Raw genomic sequence first — 22,981 nt, 5'->3', positions numbered from 1 at the left:
AAGGTAGGTATCGCAATAATTAAAAGTTGGCAGAGTTAAAAACTGACAGAGTTCTACTAAAGTAGCTTGCTCAAGGCTCAAGGTATCTACTTACAATGCACAATTATTCCTGATGCATTTCTCAGTTCTGTACAGAGCAGAACCTTGCTAATCTAATTGTCATTTTTTGATCTGTGCAGTCTAGAATATGTACAAGGAGAACAGGCTACTCTGCCTTGTGAAAGCAATTGCATATTGTTTTTCCTAATGTTACTATACCAATAAAACAGAAACGACACTTAAAATGAAACAAGCAATAGGGAATCCCTGATGGTGCACCTTTGCTTCTGCAATATTTTGTCCAATTGCTGCTAATTTGCCACAATGGAGATTTGCAATCGAGTACATTTGCAGTAATGAAATGAGTACAGTTCTGATATATTCAGCAGCAGGTCTTGTACCATTGCATAAAATATGACAAAACTGGCTAAAGATATATGTTTAAAGCCCTACATATTACATTAAGTATATAATTCAATAAAAGTCAGCTGTTCACCTACTTCTAATGTACTTACAAGAGGCTGCAATCACTGTAAGGCTTGTATTCAAAAATAAGTTGCATTTAAATTTTTGCCCAAATTCAGTCAGGAAGAACACATTTCTGGATATTTATTAAAAATGCACAGTCCTGGGAATAACATTTTCTCTCTAGTTCTGATAAACTGTCAAGGATAAACTTCTCTCTTTACTCTGTTCGGTGACAGATTATAACTAAGGGTGAACACGACATAATTTCTGAGCCAAACCTCCGCGCTTTAGTTAAAGAAAGTTACTTTTGCCTGTCTAATTTCACTACGTACCTTTGTCAGAGAAGAGCTGTCATATTTTGATGCAAATTCCAACAATCTACATGCTTCAAGCTGGCAGGCAATGCCTTCCTAGAAAAAATTGCCACCCTTCCACAATCCCCTGTGAAACGGCAAACCAGGTTAGAAAGATAGAGCAGATTGGATTACCTGTCTGCGCCAGATCATTGTTTCTAGGAGATAATCCATAAATGATTAATCCTTCTAATGTTCTTGAGCAATGTAAGGAGGGCTGCCTGTGACCTATTTCAACCTCTTGCACTGTTGTTGTGGGAACAGCTTTACTGTATAAATCGAATTGAGTATTTTCATTCGCTTGATTTTATTGAATTGTAAGTGTAATTTAATGCCTTTTCTTTGTTCAATATTTTATTAGCATCTCTTAGAAGGACCATAACTGTTGGTAATACTCCTGACCAAAATGGCAGTGAACACATAGACAGCTAAATGCTTTTCTATGTCATTTTTCTTGTACGTTATTAAATTACATTATTTCAGTAATTCCGTGTTGTTTTGAATGCTTCCTGCTTCACGTTTTCTAGAACACTTTGCCAGTTGTACAAGGAGAAAAAAAAAAAGAAAGAAAAAAGAAAAAGTCATATATTCCTGTTACAGAATCATGACTGCAACTATTACATGACAAAATGAGAACGAAGTAATTTATCGTTAAATTCAGATTTCAGTATTGCAACATCTGAGAAACTCAGGTACTCTACTCCTATTTTAGGTACAGCACAGAAATAGGAAAAAATGCCGTACCTACAGCTGGGTAAGTCATCAAGCCCAGAACTATTTTCTTGTCACTTCAGTGTGATGACCCTCCGAAACCAGGAGTCGCTTTACGCACCAACCTGTCCCAGGGAGTTTAATTGTTTAGATTACCAGTGCTCTGTATCCATTCAGACTGTACACACTCAAAAAAACCCCAACCCTGTTAACAAAACCCAGGCCAGAAACTGTCACCTTTGCTGTCAAGAACTGTAGAAACACATAATTGGCTTATTTCATAATTCTGACTTAAATAATTGACTTGGCAGAAGTGAAGGGCTGCTGCTCTCCTGAGAAAGGTGAGAGAGAAATGATACAACAGCGAAATGGAATAATTACCTGAACTAAAAGGCTCTGCACAGAGGTAAGAACAAGTATTTAAAGATGACCCCTGGCAGATATTTTATCATCTGATCCTAAAAACAACAGTGAAGGAGACACCACGACATCATTCAGTAACTTGTTATATTGCTTAACAATTCCCACTGATCAGGATTGTTAGGATCCTGCCTAATTATTTTTGCTGCACATTAACCTGATTTTATTTTGTGCTTTTGCCAGCAGGTATGCATAACCAATTTCTGTAACAATCTTCTACACATCAAATGTGTAAACTGCCATGTTCTTTTTTTTAAAAAAAAAATTTCTCTTTCTTTTCACACGGCAACATAATTTCTTTTGTTTCCTCTTGCAAGGCATGCGACTTAAGTCTTTTGCCATTCCTCTAGCTTTTTCCCCAGAGTGTACAGTTCCTATTTAGTGTATCACTCAAGTAACACATTATGAATTGACAAATTTATTATGGAACTAATTACTAAAAATCCAAGGAAAATATCTTAGTTCTACATCTGGTGATATTTTATCCTGATGACAACCAACAAGTGTTTTAACAAGTTTAGTTTTGTAGCCAGGTAAAGATGGATAAAAAGAAATGGATTTGGTGACCCACAGATACTGCAGAGTATCCAAATTTTAAAAACTCTCAGGTAGAAAGGAAAAATTCTGCTGCCCTATCATACTGTAATATGAAACAATTTAGAAAACTTTCTTCAAAAGGTAGAAAAAGATTTTTCACAGCTATAAAAAAAAATCTGTCACCATGAATATGCAATAAGGTACTCGTGGATGCAGCATTAGTGCGGCAGGAGCATACTGCAAGTTGGAAGACCTGTGAAAGGCTTATGATTCACTCGGCACTCCTGAAGAGGAGAATAATTGCCAGGAAAGGTAACTTTTCTTTATGTACATAAATATGGTACAAACTACTGCTGAGTAGCATACAAGGCCATTTCTGTGCTATCCTCAAAAGGTGAGATTTTTACAAATCTCATTTACAGAGACATGGGTCATAAACTCTAACTGTAGCAGTTTTTCAGTTATCCTTTATGAGCCTGGAGAATCACCACAGGGAGAACTCGTACAGTGAGGTACAGCAAGGAGCCTGAATATCAGGAACCGTCAGCCTCACCAACAGCAAAGATCAAATGTGTGTTCATAGTAGAGCAAAGAATACATCAGAAGTAAACACTGTAATAAATAATAAGCAAATAAAAACGCTTAAGTAACGCCTCCTGTGAAACAAAATGATTTTTCAAACAAAACGTCAACCCTTGCAAAATTCTAGCATGTTCCCCCTTGCCGTGTTGTTTTAACCATCTTAAAATAGCAGAGAAATTTGTGTCTCATAAAAAAAAGGCAGGCTAAAGATTTGCAGGTTTGCTCAGAGAATTAAAATGCAAACTAAAAGTTTAGTAAGTTGTTGATTAAGGAAATTTTCATCAGGACAATTTGCCCTAGCTAGGACTAAGCCCAAATAAACACTCTGTAGAATTACAGCCATTATCATTGAAATTTAATATATAGATAACAATGCAATTACTAATCAATAGCCCAAGAATTGTCTGCTATTACAGTACAAGGAAAAACATCCATAAGCAAACCAATAAAAAGTGTCATTTGCGAAACATCTCCTGAAACCAGAAACTTCTGACAATTGCTTCAAGTGAAAAACAGCAAAAAGAGAATATGAGCTCTATGAGTCACTCAGTTTTCCTGGACTCCACTAGACCCTAATTCAACTTTTAGTAATAACAGAAAATGCACTGACTGGGAAAGTTTACTGCACTTCTCCATCATCTTAACAGCAGCAATATATTCTTCCCTGATGATATTCAGCTAACAAGGGAAAAACAAAGAGACTGCAGGCTGAAAAAGACTATTTCTGTATGAAGTCTGAAAGGAGTGACTGCAGCCCAAATAAGCTTTGGGAATAGATAAGTAATCTCCTGTGTGAAAAACAGGGGCCAGAAAATGAGTTTGTATTATGTACCTACAAAGAGCAGAGCAGACATCAATGGAGAGACCCAGCCATGCTGTCACAAGCAACTGGAGGTGTAAAAAATGGTCGTTATTATTTCACCTACCTTAATACTAACATATATCAAGTAGGTAATAGTACTTAGAGTGACAAATCATCCTATCCTGTCCTATAGAACCTCAGCCGAATAACTGAAATATAGAAAATAACGTTCTCTTCACTTGTTGAAACACAAATGGAATTTGTCCCACTCACAGAGAAAACATCAAAAGAGCTCAATGTGCATCATCCCACTGCTACCTGGTCCAGTGCAAGAATCAGCAATAGAAAGCGAGAGAGGAGCATTTCTCCAGCAGAAACTGCTGCACAGGGCCAAGGGAGGACAAAGAGGTTTGCAATATACAGTAATCATGGAACAAGCCTGAATGGATACAACGAACATTGCAGTTTACACTGAGGTCACAGCTTGCGTCTAAACATATTATATACTTTGGTGTACTTCAAGGTGGAGGAAGCAGATGGCAGGCCATATGACTCATTTTTGATATAAAATATCTTATTCCAAGGCAACAACAGTGAAGAAGGGCAGGGAGAATAAACTCACTAAAATGCAGGACTGGAATTAGCAGATGAAGGAGGAAAAGAATCCATAACCAGAAACCACAGCTTCTCTTTTTTTTTTTTTTTTTATCAATGCTCCTCATGTTTCACTTTTAATTCAACATGAAGCCAAGGAGTTTTCACACTTGAGAAGATCTCACACAGCAGAAGGCTGTCCTTTGCCAGTAAGTTTTTCACTGTGAAAGATACCTTTACTTGACAGTAATCTTGCAGAAAGGAGCGGTTTGGTGCAGATGCTTAAAATGCCATTTAAAACCAGCTCTTAAGTTCTTGTCATTTCCCTTCTGTTTCATTTGACTCCTCACAATGTCAATTGTCTCCTATAAAAGATTGTTTTCAAACTTTAACTTCCTCACACTATCTTTTCCTAATCTAGAGTGTTACTGGGTAATAACTAGACATTTTACATCAAAGTATTTTTGGCATCATACTAAGTGTCATTGTTTGCCCTGGATGGAAAGTTTTATGTACTTTTCTAACAGAAACAGTGAAAACCCAAATGTTATGGATTAGATTGGGCCCTCCTGTAGTAAAACCATTAGAAGGGGATGGAAGATTTATGGAGCTCTAAGACATTTTTTTTCTTTTTTTTTTTTTTTAGTGATGCTTAGGTCTTGGGATTCAGGGGTGAGTTACAGGGAATGAAGTACACAGGAATTTTGTGTCCAGAATACATTTTTTTCCTAAGAAATGTCTTTTTCTTTGTGCTAGAACTGTTTGACATCAAAAGAGGTAAATTTATGTTATCTCCAAAAAGTTTTACTTTCATAATTTAAAAATTACACTATACCTGAGCTTTCTGACTGTTGGTCAGAAAGACTTTTCATGGAACCACAAAACTGCTGGATGCTTGCTTATATTTAGTGCATCCTCTGCCACTGTAGGAGAGGATTATATCCTAAAGCTGTATTAAAATCAGAAGTATGTTCACCTGCAATGGAGAAGAACATGACCTGTGGTAATACAGAGCTGAGGAAATTCTTTACATTCTCAGAAGGGTCAGAAGCTTGAAATTTACAATCCTGTTTTGTCCTATCAGATAGCACAAAGTGCTACAAAGATAATGGAATCTCAGTGATGTTATCTTGGTCCTAATAAATATTCTATACTTTCCTGTTCCGAAAATCCACTAATGATTAAAAAAACAATTGCACGAAAAATCTCAGTGCATTGCATGTTACTGAGTTCATGTTCTAAGCAAAGTTAAATAGGTACCACATAGGACAGTTAATGTGTTTACTATAGCTGAGAAAAAATACCTAAAATTCTTTTAAAATATTGAAAATTCCATATGCCACTGCAGACTGTGAAATATTCAGATACCAAGACAATGACGAACACATGAGCAAACCACATCACTCCCAAAGTGCTGGAAGACAATTCCTCCAGCCCATGACCCAGGTCATTGCACTTCATATGCTGGCCTTCAGTAAACTCAGAAGCCTTCGTGTTACTAATGTCAGTAAATAAAAAATAACAATAAAAATAATGACCTGTTACACTGTAAACAAAACAGAGGTCTTTAGCTGGATATGTTCCATCGAAGCGAAGCTATTTCTCTTCATGACATGTCAGGATGTGGAGAGACAACTGGGAAGAAATCAACTGAAAATCTCACCCAGGTGCTGAGGGGGAGTAGATACAGAGAGTGGAGCTGGGGAGAGCGGCTGGTGGGCTCCCTTCTTCAACAAAGGACTTAAAAGTCCTTTCCTCACAGCATTGTGTGAGCTGAACCAGAGTGACAACGCGTCTGACAGAACCCTCCTGGATGGAGCTCCAGCCGGCTGGAACGGAGGGGAGGTGGTAGAGATGGAGCACAGTGTGGTGGGGCGATGGTTGGGGTCTCTGGACGTTAGGCAGCATGGGAGCGTGGAGGCCATCGCTCAGCTCCGACAGAGGAGCTTGGCCAAACCCTGTAGCTGGTGGAGGCACAGCCACTGCTGGTGCCCGGCAGCACCGGAGGATACAACACCCGGCTGCCATGCATCTGGCTGAAAGCCATGGAGCTGACTGAAGGCCATGGAGCTGGCTAAAGGCCATGGAGCCGGTTGAAGGCCACAGACCCAGCTGAAGGCCACAGAGCTGGTTTTTGGCCCAGCAGCTGACCTGTGGCTCACGGCCCTGTGCCACAAGGCCACTGACCCCTCTGCGGCGGTGTCCGAACGCCAGTCCTCAGCCCTGGGACACGCGTGTCGGTAGGGGCGTGGGGCGGCCTCGGGCACCCCACCACCGGGGAACACCGCCAAGGCCCCACGGCCCAGGCAGGCCCGGGCAGCCCCGGAACGGCAGGCGCGGGGCTCGGGGTTCCGGCCGGAGGCGGGGACGGGTGCGCCGGTGACACCGCGCGGCTGCTTCTTGCCCTCCCCCGCCGGTGGCCGCCGGGATCCAAGATGGAGTCGGCGAGCAGAGTGGGGCAGGAGATCAGCCTGGCGGCCCTGAAGCAGCACGACCCGTACATCACCAGCATCGCCGACGTGACCGGCCAGGTAGCGCTCTACAGCTTCAGCCCCAAGGCCAACGAGTGGGTAAGTCCGCAGGAGCGGGCCTGGCTCTCCCCACGCCCGGGCCGCGCCGGGAGGGGGGGGGTGCGGCGTCGCGGTCCCCGGGCGGAGCGTTCGCGGCGGGGCTGGGGCTGGGGCTCCGCAGGGGGCTCCGCGCCCCCGCACCCCCTGGCCCGGTGCCTTGGCGGGGGCTGCGCTCGCCCGAGGGAAGGGTTGGGGGTTGGGGGCCTTTCCCCCGCTGAGCTGCCCGCCCTAAGGGGCGCCTGTGCCGGAGGGGAGGAGGAGGGAGAGGAGAAGGCCTCGGGGGCTGTTGCTGGGTCGACTTTGTTGTTTGTTTTTTTTTCTTAGTTGTAACTTTTTGCTCACACGCGTGGAACAGAGCCCTAGTTCAGGGGGAGTGGGGTTTGAGAAGTTGCTGCTCGGCAGCCGGTTTTATCCCAAGAACTATAAAACTGGAAATATGTGGCGGTTCAGATGGTGGCAGGCAGCGCTGGGGCTGCTCACAGCTCTGTGCTGGCCGGGAAAACACACACACACACACACACACACGGTAAAGGTTTCTTGGAAAATCGAAGTGGGAAACTGAGGCACGGTCCATAGTCAAACTGTTTTGATATTGGCTGGTGCTGATGTTGCTGTCGTTGAAATAACAGCTGTGGGAGACAACCTGTCTGATATTTGTTGACAAATGGACTGTCCATATTCAAAATAAGGAGTTGTGAGACAGATGTTTGGCTCTGACTGGTCAGGCTCAGCGTAGGGAACTTGTAGGATATGGTGTATGACATCAGCAGATTGGTAGCATGAGCTGTGTCTTCTGGAAACGAGTTTAATTACCTAATCTTACTAAATAAAAATAGGTAGTTTCTGAAAACGTTTTTAGTCCTAGGGTGCCAAGTCTCATGGAAAGATAAGGTCATTGTAAATCTCTAGTTACGACCCTTTGTAAAAGCTATGTAATTGTGTGAACAAGTGTATCTTTTAAATGTGATTGCTGTCTTTTGTAGGAGAAAACCGACATAGAAGGGACCTTATTTGTGTACAAAAGGTAAGGGGTTTCTTGTGGGTTTTTTTCTTTTTCCTTTCTTAAGAAAACAAACCACAAGTGGCTTCATGTGTAGCTTCTATAGTAGATTTTCTGCATCCAGTAAACTCATAATTACTTATTTGTCTAACTCTTTATGTTCATGTATTCATTTGAAAAAAATAAACTCCACGTATAGCTGAATAATTCTCTCAAAAGCATCTAAAATGATAAAACTGCATGAATGCTGCACATGTAACCATACAAAAACCGAATTTATCAAGCTTATTTTGTTAGTAAATGGCCTTTGTTAATGTATTGAGTTTGTTAAATGCTGAGTCTTCCTCTGTCTCCTCAAATCTATAATCTATAAAGTTGATTCTGAAAACAACACAAATGACAAATGAAATAATCTGTCCTAACTTAATTTCTGCCATTTCTCAGCAGTTTTGTGGATGGGCAAAGTTGCCTAAATGCTGGAGATGTGCTTGTGTATAGTTTTGGAGGCTACTTGATTTCCTCATCAAACCCATGAAATAAATTTCCAATTACATCGGATGAGGGAAAAGGGTGTGGGGGAGAACCAGCAGATAAAATCAAGCATGGATTTAAGTTTTAAATTACAGGAAAGTCAAGAATCTAGCAATGAAATAACACTGTTGAATGTAAGAGTTATAAATAATGCAAACTTAACCCCTCCTGAAACAGACTGTCATAGACTAGGTCTCTACAATATTTGTCCTGGTGCTGTGAAGGGGTACTGGTAACCAGTCTACTTTGCTTTAGCTCCAAGCTTGCAAATGCTTAATGTGAGAAAGCCCGCCAAGCTAAACAACAAAAAAATCTAAGCAAAAAGTGTCTTTGTGGCTAGCTGATTATTTCAAATAAGTTCTGTTAGGCATATTAAAATACTAATTCGTGATAATAAGGCTGCTTTGCCTGCTCCTTAGAAGTTCCTGGTATGTGTTGTTGATCATTTGGTAAAGGTGGCCATGTTGTTATAGAAATCTTAAAACTAGTTGATTATGTCTGATTTTTTACCCTCCTTTATCATGCTGCTGAGTTGATTATGTGGCTGCTTACAGACACAGCTGAGTATGCTGACATGACACTCCTGCAGCAAGAGAAAACAGATCTAAAACTATCTTGAACTTCCAGTGCTTGCTTGCTTGATGTTGTCTTTTTCTACCTGGTGTCTAGCAAAAATCTTGATAATTGTTGTTGCACTAAGCGATACAATTCTGAATAATTTAATAACTACTTTGAGGACACTGGGTTATGTCTTTAAGAATTCACTGCTTCTGATTCCCCTCTAAGTGTATTTCATGTTACTTAAGCCAACTTTTTTTTTTATATTGTCACACATATTTACAGAAAGCTGAATGTTGCTCCGTAAGTGATAAGGTTTTTCTCCTTAAATAAAAGATTCTGAAATGCCACAAACCTCTTGCGTGCAGTATTGAATATACTTGCGTTTTAATCCTGGACCTGTCCTAGTTGGGTTTTTTGATAGATTTTTTTTTTTTTTGAGGTATATCTTTGATTCAGCACTTTAGCAGAGTAAAACTGTAATGTTAATCCTACTTTGAGGTAAGTGTAGTTTTAAATTTAAATGAGTTGGCATGCCAAGAAATGGAGTAGAAGAACAACTATTAGAGCTTGAGGACTGCTAAAGCTTCAGCTGATAAAGCAATGGAAATTTGAAGATTAATTCATAACTCTGTCTCAGAAAATTGTATACATCAATCAAGGTATTAATCCTTGTCTTTGTTTTAATTGAAACAATAGGTCAGCTTCTCCTTATCATGGTTTTACGATAGTGAATCGACTGAACATGCACAACCTGGTTGAACCAGTAAATAAAGATTTGGAGTTTCAGCTCCACGAACCTTTTCTTCTCTACAGAAACGCTAGCTGTAAGTATAACTTCCTTTAATCCATCAAAACTTCATGTTCTATTTTATAAGCTAGATCACTTCTGATTACTGTGATGTATGTTTCAAGTATGGTGAGGTTCTGATGAAATGTTTGATGTTTTCTGTCTGCAGTGCTAGATTTACTTAAATAGCTGTATTATATTACATTATGGTGACCACCTGCTTTCAATAGAAAGAGGATATACTAACAAAGTTCAATACTGCTATATTCTTTTTAGTTAATGATATGATAGGTTTAAGCTAAACATACACGGTGCTATAGCATTTACAAAAATTACTACAAAAGAATAGTGAAAATTGATAGATTTTTAAAGTATTTAACACCAAGAACAGTTCTAAGGACTACTGCTTTTGCAAATGGAAAAATTAAATATTAATCAGTTGCCGCCTGAAAAAGCTGAGAAAATTGCTCAGCTCTAGGTTGAAGATTTCTTTCTCCACAGTAGGCTTTGGACTCAGGAGATAGATGTCTGTATTAAATTTCTTGGAGTCTAGACTCCAGCAAGTCTGGCTGTTGGGATAATTGTTACCCACAGCAGTAAAATAGTACCCAGTATCTTTTGTCTGCTTTTTGAATTCTAGTAGTGTTTTGGGTCATCAGTCGAGCTTCAGAGTCCCAGTGTACTGTGTTTCAGTTAGGTACACACTAAAAATCCTGTTCCTCCAAAGAGCTTGAAGTATAAATTTTGTGGCCCTTAAAGAGAGGAGGAAAGAGTATATGTGTATATGAAATTGACATTAGGTTAAGTAGGTAAATAAAAGGCACTCCACAGAGCAGAGAGTCTTCCTGGTACAAAAGTATCATTTTCGTGTCGTCTTTTCTAGGAAAAGTACTTGAAACTAGTTTGCTGCTGTCTAGTGACAGGTTCCCCTTTCTGAATTACTTGGAGAACCTGTATGCTCTCTGGATACTGTATTCCCTCAACACCATGTCTTCTTCCTCTTGGAATGTCCCCGAGTTACAGATGGGAGCACTGCTTTGGCAGTGCTTCAGTGTACCTAAAAGAACAGTCAAATGTGAATCCTTTCCTGTTTACCCCTTGGAAAGTCTCTAGGATCTGTGGGGAGTAGGATAGATTCCATTATGGTTCCAAAGAACAGCTGAAGGTGGGTGGTCGTCTCCTCTGTTTAATAGTCTTAGCAGTCCTTCTGGAAGTGTCATCCAGAGGAAAAAGTCAAAATTTGTCAGTAAATTGAGAAGTCTAGGAGATTAGGGAAGTAAATGACTGGCAAGAAACTGGGGGGGGCAGGGGGCGGGAAATCCTGCATCAAGTTGGATGTTTACACAGGTCACTTGTTTTGGAAGAGGAGCTGTAGGTGATGGTGGTAGGGGTAGGATGGCTGATGAGATGGCAACAGAGGACAGACTTGCAATTGTGAGACTGGTGACATCAGGGAAGCAGGAAGTTGATTTGGTTTTTGGAACTACTGATGGTATCAGGAAGCAGGAACTGCTGTGGAATTACTGTGGTGTATTCTAGTGGGAGTGACTAGAAAATCACTTAAAGGACACAATGAGAGAAGGCAAGCTGTGTGTGAGTTCATTAGAAACCCCTGGAGCTAATTATATGCCTTTCTCTCATTGATAAAAGCTCTTCTTTTCCTCTGGGATGCTATTGTGTAAGATCTGTGGGAGGCTCATGGGACTTAGGATAGAGATGACATAGAAAATGTACGAGGAAGGAATTCATACAAAGGTGAATGAGGAAAACATTATAGACTGGATATGGGAAATAATTGATTTCTGAAGGAATCAAGAGTTGGGGTTTTTTCCCCCTCTTACATCTTTCCTATTGTAATTTTTAAAATATTTTTGTCAGAAACTATAATTTATTTCATCACTCTGTCCTGCCTCCTGGAAGAGGGTGGTAGCATGTCCAGAAACAGTCCATCTTAATTGCAAATTGAAAATATTCATTGTAGGTATTAGTTATTTCCTTGAGTGAGGGAGCTGGGGGTGTTCAGCCTAGAGAAAAGGAGGCTGAGGGGAGACCTTATCACTCTCTACAACTACCTGAAAGGAGGGTGTAGCAAGATGGGGGTCAGCCTCTTCTCCCAAGAAACAGATGATAGGATAAGAGGAGATGGTCTCAAGCTGCACCAGGAGAGGTTTAAGATGGATATTAGGAAAAATTTCTTCACTGAAAGGGTTATCAGACATTGGAACAGGCTGCCCAGGGAAGTGGTTGAGTCACCATCCCTGGAGGTGTTCAAAAGACTGGTAGATGTGGTGCTCAGAGGTATGGTTTAGTGATGGTTTTTGTCAGTGTTAGGTTGATGGTTGGACTAGCTGATCTGAAAAGTCCTATTCCAACCTAGATAATTCTATGACTTTATAATTATTTCAAAGGGCTTTCAAAATTCCTTGAAAGAGCTCCTGACTGGTTTCAAAACAGGGGCATCTTTACTGGTAAGGAAAGTCTCTCGTTATCACCTTTGCTCCTGGCTGGCAGTGCATCAAGTGTGACATATCTGTGTGACTGCTGAACCTGAATGGCTCTCCAGCAAGCGCATTAACCCACTGGTTTAGTCTGAGATAAGAAAGGAGCCTGTTCTGGATACCTTTATAGTAGAAGCAGCAATGCAGGCTTAGGGGGAGGGGAGGAACCTTGGAAAGCTGTTAAGAAGTTCTAAAAATATTTTGTTTGACCTGAAAGATGGCAGGGTAACTGGAAGGGGTTTTCCGCTCTGGTTCAGTGTTGCGAAGTAGTAATAACTCTCCTTCCACATGATACTTTGTCAGATGGCAGTTTGTTAAAAGTGTTCCTGATCTTGGATGCTGTTTGCCACCTGATGAATTACTCCAGTGCAGCTGCTTGTGGGATTGTGCTGTGACCTGTATGTGAAATGGCCTTAGATGTTCTCAACGATAAGGAAGGGAGGGATATTTTTTTTTTTTACCATCTCCAGTGATTTTATAAATCTATGTGGCAGGCTAATATTTAAATTGAGGGGGAAAAAATGAATAGTGAATGAGGAATCTCAGTGAAGAAGATACTGGAGCAAAGTGGCTGAGGGGAGGTGGCATTTTAGCTGACCTTGCTACTGGAAGAAATACAAGGGTTGAGAGAGATTGCTTTACGTGTTTATTGCAATATGCCTTAAACTCTATTTGAAGGGTTAAATGATGCATATACCACATGCAAGTGATGCATTATGTGCTTTTCTTTATGGGTTTGGGATCGGGTAATTGATTTTCACCATTACGATATGGGATGGGTGTCAAAATACAAGTCTTTCCAGAGAGAATTTGAAAGGTTACTGTTCCCCAGTTCATTTTATAGAAACATCTAAATTGGAATTGTAAAATAAAACTTTTCTGTGTCTTCTCTCAGCTCTTCCAAGCAGTTAAGGTAACTTTTAAACAGATAATCTTTTTGAATGAGATGAGGCTGTATCTGCCCAAATGGCTAAATTGCCAGAGTCAAGAGGGTGATAGTGTCAGGAATCTCTGAAACTGGCAGTGTGGGTGAGTCCCATGTACACTTCTTCTGGAACAGCATTCTTGGGCTACAGTTTCATCAATATTTTAACAGTTTTGCCTCACTGTGCTGCCCCAGCTTCTTGTTTGTGCCCTCTCTCTTCTGCTAGATGGTATACTTGTGAAGCCAATGCACCAGTAAGGAACTGGTCTGGAGCAAAATGTATCCAGCTGACAATAAGAGACAGGCATGAACTGGAGTAGAATGAGTTAACGCTAAAGCTTCTTACTTAAAATGAAAACTGAAGTGAAACTACAGCTTTGGGATGCAAATTCATTTTGTGTTGTGAAAGAGCCAGGCCTCACTCTGTCCTGCTGTGGTGCTTTGCTGTCCCTGCTCTTAATGCAGCTCCGCTAACTGGGCAGCACTGGAACTGCTGACTGCCCCACAAAGCAATGGGAGCACAATGGAGAAGAGACTAAGACCTTCCTTTTGGTGTCGTTCAGCTGTTGGACTTAGGCAGAAAGACTTACATAATGCTTTTGTTTTCTGGAAAATCTTTTTTCTCCCATAGCATTTTCAGTCCGGTTTTAACGATTGATCCAGTCAAGTGTGGAGAGAAGCTGAGTGTTATTTGTTTAGATAAATGTTTGTGGGTCAGTGTTTCTAATAAAAATGATGTATGTCAGAGAAGAAAGTAGATGAAGATAACTGATGACTTCTTTTAATTTTATGTAGTCTGCTTTGTCTGTGATATGGATTACTCATGACTTAATGTGTGTCCAAGTGCAGTGTGAATCCAGCTGAAAGATATTGCTGCTGATGATTACAAACTACTTCTACTTGATTGCTAAAGACGCTGCCCAGTATTCAGTGTAGGAAAGGTGGATGGAAAGTATAGAACTAGATGGAAAAATGGGTCATTTAGTTAAGTGTTGGATGAAACTCTTCAAAGAATTGCAGTAGAAAGATACGCCATTAGACATACAACATTCAGCTAATGTTTGTGCTGGGTGTAGCAAAAAGATCAGATTTGAAAAGAACTGGTAAGTACCAGCTCAGTTTTGAATAGAAGGATGACCACAGCTATAGCTGCATGCACATATGAAATATATCAAATATAGTAATGCAGGTGGGACACACACGTACACACTTCTGGGGCAAGGGAGCTGAAGTGATGAGTCCTTTTTTGAAGAGAGGAAGGTAAACATTCCAGCCTGTTGTATCATATCTAAGTTCGTGCCTGAATTTACTTGCTCATAATCTGCTTTACATCCTTGTAATACTGTTAATGTTCTGCAGTGCCTCTCAGTGATTGTTGGCCAGTAGTACAAAGTGGAAAAAAGCCTGATACTCTGTACACCAAACTGGGATTTGGATCTACTTCTGGTCTTGTGTAGGTCTGTTTCTGGCAGAATTGAGTGTGACTTTAATCATTTGTCCCATTAAGATATCATTATAGGTTCCTTATCTTCATTTCTTCAGCAAGTATGCTTTTGAAGAAGCTTTCTTCTCTTGGCAGTTTGTCTGATAATGGAGCCAGGGCAGGGAAAGAGCTCTTCTTCAGTGTTAAAATATAGTGCATTACTAAAGTAGTAGCTCAAACTGAAAACATTTTCAGGTTTCTATGCAGTACAATCCAGCTGTATTAAACTAAATATCAATAAATATTTCATAAGAATTGGCTACCTGTATGAAATGCTTTTTTTTATTGGCTTATGTCTTTTATAAGAGGAAAGTTCCTTAAATGGTGCTGTATTGATTTCTTTGACTTGAAAATCTTTGGTGTCTATTACTCAAGCTGCAAGTTCTAAAGAGACAGACACCCAAATGAGTATAGTTGTTGTTTAATAAAACTGAAAAAAAAGGCAGCAAACTAGAATTTCAGTTTGTCTTAGGCTACTGTCATGGAAATGACGTGTGGGGATGACTTTTTGAGGGTTTTGGTCCAACACAGTAAATCAAGGATAACTGGAAGATCTAGTTTGGTAAATAATTGCCCTCTTTGCTGTGGCTTAAAATAATTTTGGTGGACTTTTGTTTGAGATTTTTGAGTGTTTTGAGGTGGAAAAAAGGAAAGGGGTGGGGGGCAAAGCGTGGGAGGAGGCAATTCACTTTGAAATAAAAATCTGCATCTGGCTGGAAAAGGCTGTGTGTGTTCACTTTGGGTTGTTTTTTTTTTTTAAAAAAAAAAATTTAGTGATTTCAACTTCATAAAAACTTTGGCACGAACTGCAATAAAGATGAGTTTTAAAATGCTAAACATGTCTTTTCAGAAATGAAAATATTTTAATAGTAACATAATTAATGTGAAAGACAATGGGACACTTTATGCATTGATGAACTTCACAGGTGAACCAAAATTTAAAATAACCTTTGTGTGTTCAATTAAATACAATGCTGAAAAGAGTTCTTCAGATTTATTGTGTTGGCACAGATGTAGGGAGGGACAGTGAGGAGATGAGTATGTGTGTGTGGGTAAAACCAGCTTCTTTGAAGCGGAATTGCTGATGAAGAACTAGTAGATGGTGCTACTGACAAAGTTCCTCTCTCTGATGGAGTATCTTTGAGCTCAGTGACCAGGCTCTAACTCTGCCAACTTTTCGGAGAGTTTTACCGATTCTGAAAGTCAGAACGGGGCTTAGTGTCTTGCTGAGCTGGAACCCTTGTGCCCTCATTGCTTTGTCCTTGATACTTTCAAGGAATAGGGTTCAATATGAATCCAGCTTTAAGCTGCTCCATGAATGTATAATTGGAGCTTTGGTACTGCTTATTTCCTATACAATCACTTCTCTTACGGAAAGCATTTGAAGAAGGAACCTTCCAGAGAGCCTCTGACTGAACCGTCATACTGTATTTCAAACCTCCATATTTCTGTTGAGCTACAAAAATTGAAAAATTTAAAAATGAGTGTTTAAAAAGGAAAAAAAAGGATATTTAGTTTAAATTGCGAAGTCAGATGGCAACTGTAGTGAGAAGAAATCTGTAGATAAAACGTAATTTTCCTACCACTTTTATTTACAAACACTATCAATGTTTTATAGTTCCTGCATTTAATGTGACTGAAGTTGTATTTGTGTTTGCACATGTGCCATTTCTGATTATAAATAGCAGTCAGTCACACACCAGATATTGAGTGGAAATTGATGGTAATGCATATATTGCAGATCTAGTGGACTGCTGGTTTTTTGCTTTTTTCCTGTTGATTTGATTTCTTTTTTTTTTAACCTTTGTCTTACACTTGCCTTTTTTCTTATTTTCAAGTGTCTATTTACAGTATCTGGTTTTACGACAAGAATGACTGTCATCGGATAGCAAAACTGATGGCTAAGTAAGTACTGCAGTCTTATTCTGTAATTTTTATGCAATATAGAAAAAATTTGAACCTGTTAGGTGTGTTTGGGTTTTCTCTCTCTTCAAATGGAAAAAACAACGCTCTTGCTGGTACCGTTTTTTTAGTAATCAAAATGTTGGTTTTGTTTTTTAAAAAACTACAGCGTTAAAATCTTCAGTCAAGTGGTAAAAAAATGATTTCCAAAGAAAGCACATAAGAATATTATTTATTTATATTTTATTTTGTATGGAGATGCAGGCAAACTTTCCTCTGAAAGTGTCATTAAATAAATGATGGCCATGTTTTTTGGTTGGTTTTGTGGTTTTCCTGGGTGGTGGGCTGGTTTTTGTTTGGGTTTGCGGGGGTTTTTTTTAAGGCTTAGTTATTATTCCTGGCTGAAGTGAAGAGATTGGAAAATAGTGGGAGAAGTAGGTGGAATCTTACAGAATTAAAGTGATGTTAGGAGACTAAGCAAAACTATGAAATAATAGGAGCTTGTTGCTGCTAACTTCTGGATTGTTTGATTATTTTTTTTTCTCCTTTTTCCCCCCTTTGGAGATAAAGTTGATTTATAAAACTGCTGTGTTACTTGCTTTTATTTTGTAGTTCCAAGGGCTTGTAGAGATGTCCAGCAGCAGAACTTCTGAAAGTGATCTCAATTTCAAGAAACCTTAAAAGACTGCATTTGCAGTAACCTGGATTTGTTAGTGTTTCAGGTGCTGCCATTGCAGCACCACAGTGAGCCCCCCTGTACCGAGGGGGATTGTGCTGCCCCAGCTGTGGGCTTCAGAGCGGAGAATTAGAAGTGTGTGTGGGCAACAGAGGCCAACGAAGGCTGGAACTGGTTGGGCTGGCAACGTGGCATAAAGTCTTTAAAACATGTTGCAATTGGAGGCTGCTCTTGTACCTTTTGTTCCTTCAGGTTGAGGGCTGGCAGAACTTAATTAGATGGGGAAAATAGTCACAGTGTAGTCATTTAAGCTGATTTTAATTCCTTTTTCTGGCATTTTTGCTTTGGGTTATTTTGGCTTTTCCTCACAGAAGCAGTGTAAGACAACACCAATGACAGACTTGGATATCAAGGTCTCTTCCTAAATTCTTCTCTTTTCTCTTATCCTGATAATGCTATAGAGTTCCTGTTTCCCGCTTTTTTTTTTTGGCCCCAGCCATGTTGGACATCTTGCTGTTATTTGGCTTGTCCAAATGTAAGGATTAATTAGAAGGATTAATGGAAAACAGTGTGAAAATGACTGTCAGAAACTGTTACCAAAACAAATAAAATGTCTATTGCTTCTCTACATTATAAACAGAGCATCAGAAGGCCAAGGTTAGTGTACATGGTAGGGGAGAGAGCTGGACCCTTCAAACTCTCAATCTGTATTCTCAATCTGTCATGCCCAGCTCCACTGCAGATCTAATGTCATGCAGCAAAACTTGAGTTCATCTGGTATTAAACTAGTCAGTTGCTGTAGCTCAGATCAAGGGCTGTAGATACTTGAAGGATGTCTGTAAGTGTAATCAGGTAAACAGACCAGTCCAGCCATGGCTCAGCGGTCCATAAAGCACATCTACCCTTTTATCTGAAAATGTAATATTCTGGAAGTAGCTGCAACCCAGTAGGTTCATTTATAGCCAGTATGGGAACGATCTAAGCTTTATTGTCATCTCCTTGTAAACTTCTGCAGCCTTTCCTTGGGTCCCTGCTGCCTGTATTGCAGCTTTATTAACGCACGGAGGCAGAAGTGCCAAAGTTGGTGTTATTGCTTCGCCCCTGTTCATGGTGCAGATGCTCACACACTTTTGTGATTGTAGCATCACAGCACCCTAGAAAGTTTCTGAGATCACAAATTATTTTGGAAGGTCAAAAGCAGAAATGTATTTTTGTAATGTTAGAATTTTTTATGGTAGGTGTTGGAATGATTGTGGATTAAAAGTATCTTTGAAATTAGAGTTAATCCATCAAGCAGACTTTGGGGAATATGTATTGTTCTGCTACTTCAGATTTATGCAAGTGAAACTAGAGAAATGTGTACACAAAAAAGATTTATTGATTGGGTATTGACAGAATACAGACAGCTAAATTTTGCTGAGCTGGCTAGGACCTCACTTTAGTATAATTTTTTGTCTTTGCTGCCATTAATTTAGTAAAAAAAGGTATACGTGATCTTTGCTAGCCTAAGATCTGCTAGGAATGTCTTTCATTATATGAGTGTTTTTTTCATAACTCCTTTCTTCATTATTAGATCATGGAATATCTGAATATTCTAGGTCTCTTTTCCTTTAAAATTGCGTATTGGTTTGAGGGTAACAAAAGTACTTGGAGAATCCATTTTTATACTGAGAAAGGTATTTACTGTAAGTATATTTACTTGTATTTGTTGAAAAAGCACAGTAGAATGAAATTGCACTTCATTTTGTACTACATGCCTTAAGGCTTCTGAGTATCTAAAGATCCCTGCTAGGGAAAATTAAATGAAGGCATTCTAGTTGCACATTACTGTAGGATGGAAAAGCTGCACTTCTGAGGCTTTTGTTATGAACTTGATGAAAAGTGGATTGCAACTATTGTGCTGACATCCATTTCCACAAACATCAAGCTTTCTCTCCCCCAAAATGGGTAGAAGTCAGTCAGATGAAAAGTAAAAATGCTGATACTTCTATGTACTTCTCTACAAGAGGGAGGCTGAACCTGCAGAGGATGTTTCATCCTGGGATGAAAGATGTATTAAAGAAAACTTAAAATATACTTTCTAACTTTAAAAAGTAAAATAAAATTGCAACTTAGAGAAGGAAAGCTGCATTCCAGATATTAAAGAAAACTTAAAATATACTTTCTAATAATAAAAAGTAAAATAAAATTAGAGAAGGAAAGCTGCATTTCAGCACATGGTAGCAGGCTCCATCAGGCTTAGTTTGAAATAAATATTTATGTTGTCTTGCAAGAGTATTAATTTTGTTCTACAGTTTTTGTGTTTGTCTTGGGTGCAAATCTGGACTGGCAGCCTTTGATTTAGGTGGGGTTTTTTGTATCACTGATAAGAAAGAGTATATCCTTTATAGTACCTCAGAGCTTCAAAAACATCACCATAAAAGGTTTCAAGGAGATTTGCATTCTCTTTCCTGCTGTTTGACTTGACCTTATTGTGCCAGACTGAGTTAACAAGATTGCAGACCATCCATTTATATTTTGGTGGCTTATCTTTCAAAGGAAAAGTAAATTAGTGTTCGCGGGCTTTGTAATCGCAGGCTTCACTTCTCACATTCCCTCTCTCCTTCTCTCTCCCCCTGCTCCCCACCCCCTTCTGTGAGGTTGTGCCAGGTACGTTTCCAATGCTATAACTGCAGATATTCTTATGCAAACTGTCACAGCAGCTACTGTGTCCCCGAAGGAATGTGTGCCTCTTCCACTATCTGATAGAATGGAAAGAAACAGCAGGCCTTGCTTAAAAAAGATTTAATCCTGGATTGCACACAGAGCATGCTCAGTGTTACAGATTTGCATTAGTTGATTTTTTTTTTTTTCCCCAGCAAAGGTATTCGATTTACAGAACACACAAAAAACCAATTCTAGAATTTTATGAATTGAAAAATATTTTATGAGAGTCATTAAACTGCTACCTTTAGAAGGAATTAATTTGGGTCAAGTTATGTCAAGATGATTGTTTATTAGGGATGAGCTTTATAGAAGTAGGACAGAAACTAAGGTTTTTCAGATCTCTGTGAAACCGTTGCATTTTGACATGTAAATGTGTAGGGGTTTTTTATTTTTAGATTAGTTTATAGGCTTGTTTTACCCTCTTTCAACAGTGAAACCCAAACTGGCTTCTGAGATAGAGGCAGCAAGCTAAAAGCGGGAGAGTATCTCAGAGAGTTTTGGGAGTTCACTGCTTCTCAGTTTCCCTGTCACCACCATCTGAATGTAACCTGCACAAGACAGAAGATGGAGGATGAGCTATTAGACAATTATTTACACGAAAAGATAATTTAATTGTTGTTCTTAAAAAAGTTAACTTTAAAAGGGCAACAAATACTTAATAATGGACAATAGAAAAAATATTATTAAATGTTTTTCAGAAATCTTTGTGAAACATTTCTGTGAAATGGATGTAGTCCTTGAAGATGTTTTGCTATGAGACCAATTAGTACTATTTTAATGTGGAGATGTCTTGTTGAAACATTGTGGACCAACTAGTTAAGAGCAGAAGGAGAGTCTCAAGACTGAAGCCGTTGCTTCACCTATCAGGCAGCAGATGTGTGACTTCAGCTGTCCAGAATTTTCTCTTTAACTGAAGTATTTACTTTTTCTGGTACAATTAGGCTGACACTTAAAATCTCAGCAAAGTATCAAAGTATTCTGGTTCTTTTACCTTGCCCTTTCTCATTCCTAGTTTCAGAGCTGAGTTTAGCTAAGTCAGGACTGTATGACCACATGGGCTGCTGGAACAAAATGTTCTCTCGGGGTGTCACCATAGAAACATTTGCACATTATTGAGCTGCTTCACCCAAACCAGCACATGCTGCAGTTCTTAGAAATTGTCAGAGTGTAGATTGGCCTTCCTGTTCTGAGTGACATTTGCAGGTGATTGGAGTTACATTTGCAGGTGAATGCTTGCTTGCAAACAGAGAAAGCTGCACAAATAATGAGAAGCTGGTTAAATAAGCAGCTCCAATGATTAAACATTTTCAAGTCATTTTGAAAGTGGCATTGAATTTTTAAAAGTCAAATCTCACCCTTCTTCAAATAAACACAGCTAAGATCTAGTGAAGTAAAGAGACTTGATTGCTAGAAAACTGGTAAGAAATTTCCAAGACGCTGCCTCAGAGCAATGTAGAGCTGCATGTAAATATCTAGTTATTCTACAGCCTATAAAATCTAGAGTTACTCCTGAATCCTAACTGACCCAAAGGAAGTGGAGGCTGGAATGATTGACGCTTTCTGTGATTGTTATGATGGCACCTCTTGGCTCCCCCACCAGCCATGGGTTCTACAGCATGAGAGGTCTCAAGTGACATGCCAGCGCCAGAGCTCTGCCCTGTTTACAGTGCTTGTTTTTTCTTAACATATTTGATTAATGCAGGCTTAAAAAAGAAGGGATTACAGGCTGGTGTGTGTTTATTTCAAGAGGATAAGCTTTAGCGCATTGCACAGCCATGTATATCTTGTGAACTGCATATGGATTAGGAGTAGAAATATATGCAGCCTTTACATTAATGAAATGTACCAGGTACACATCATCTTCTTGCATATCTTAACTGTCTTTTAAAATGAATTTTTTTTATACTTGAGGCAGGTAGGGGTGGAGTAGAAGTGATGAATGAGCTGTAGGCACCAAAGGCCGGAGGAAAAGACATGGAGGAAAAGACATGTTTTAATTGGAATGACTAGGGCAGTTAGAGAAGAAGATGGTTTGTCTTTCTTTCCAGAGCCTTGAGTGGGGCAGTGAGGGGTGATTTGCATTAAGCCTCCTTGTAGACTGACTCCAGAGACATCTGGCGTGAGCCAGCTCTCTGCTTTCCCAGTGTCTTTGGTTTGTTGTGTAATGGTGGGCTCATCCTAAATTAGAACCATTTTGTAATTCATTTTGTTGAATAACATAGCTTGATTTGGTGAAATACAGGAAAAAACGCATGTTAGGAATTAAAGAGTAAAAAAGGAATTTTACTCAGTCTATGGTATGGTACATGTGCTCTTTGTATAATGGGTGCTTGAATGTCCACTTTATTGTAAAAATGTCTAAATATGACTGTTTTACAGATGTAGTATTTACTATAGGCAAACTTTGTGGGAGACAGACGAGTGCTGTCTGTACAGAGATATAAACTGTACAGACAATTTGATAATTTGACTTGTATAAACCTTGTAGCAAATGAAAACTTATTTAACTGTGATCAAATACGTGTTAGTTTTTTATAAAGATGGAATACATTTTTCTTTACTGCTTTTTGCAAGATGTTGACTCTAGGAAAAAAAAAATTAAAACCCTGTTTCTCGTTTCCTGTTCTAGAGTGGTAGAACAAGAAGCTCAGAGATCTCAGCAAGTTTCTCAGGACAGAAAAAGTCCCAGCAGAACCAACGGCTGCAATGAAAACAGGCCCATTGACATCCTGGAAATGCTGAGTAAAGCCAAGGATGAATATGAACGAGTAAGGAAATGTCTTGTCTCTTCTTTTATTATTTTTCTTTCTTTTCTTCCCTGCCCCCCCCCCCCCCC

The 22,981-nt window shown here is 39.5% G+C and overlaps 1 protein-coding gene across 1 annotated transcript in view; it reads left to right on the top strand.

The window, feature by feature from the left end:
• The first annotated feature begins 6,789 nt into the window (after nucleotides 1–6,789).
• The window catches only part of DCP1A (decapping mRNA 1A), a 33,333-nt gene continuing 17,141 nt past the window's right edge, over nucleotides 6,790–22,981 (top strand). Inside the window, exons 1-5 of the mRNA XM_014943250.1 lie at nucleotides 6,790–7,076; nucleotides 8,060–8,100; nucleotides 9,865–9,992; nucleotides 16,700–16,766; nucleotides 22,775–22,913. Of these exons, the coding sequence (XP_014798736.1) occupies nucleotides 6,942–7,076; nucleotides 8,060–8,100; nucleotides 9,865–9,992; nucleotides 16,700–16,766; nucleotides 22,775–22,913 (510 nt within the window). The 5' untranslated portion in view covers nucleotides 6,790–6,941. The remainder of the gene's footprint in view (nucleotides 7,077–8,059; nucleotides 8,101–9,864; nucleotides 9,993–16,699; nucleotides 16,767–22,774; nucleotides 22,914–22,981) is intronic.

The sequence above is a fragment of the Calidris pugnax genome, unplaced genomic scaffold, assembly GCF_001431845.1.
Source record: "Calidris pugnax isolate Ruff unplaced genomic scaffold, ASM143184v1 scaffold128, whole genome shotgun sequence".
Classification (NCBI taxonomy): domain Eukaryota; kingdom Metazoa; phylum Chordata; class Aves; order Charadriiformes; family Scolopacidae; genus Calidris; species Calidris pugnax.
Note: the sequence above shows the minus strand (reverse complement) of the source record. Positions and strands in the feature narration are given on the sequence as shown.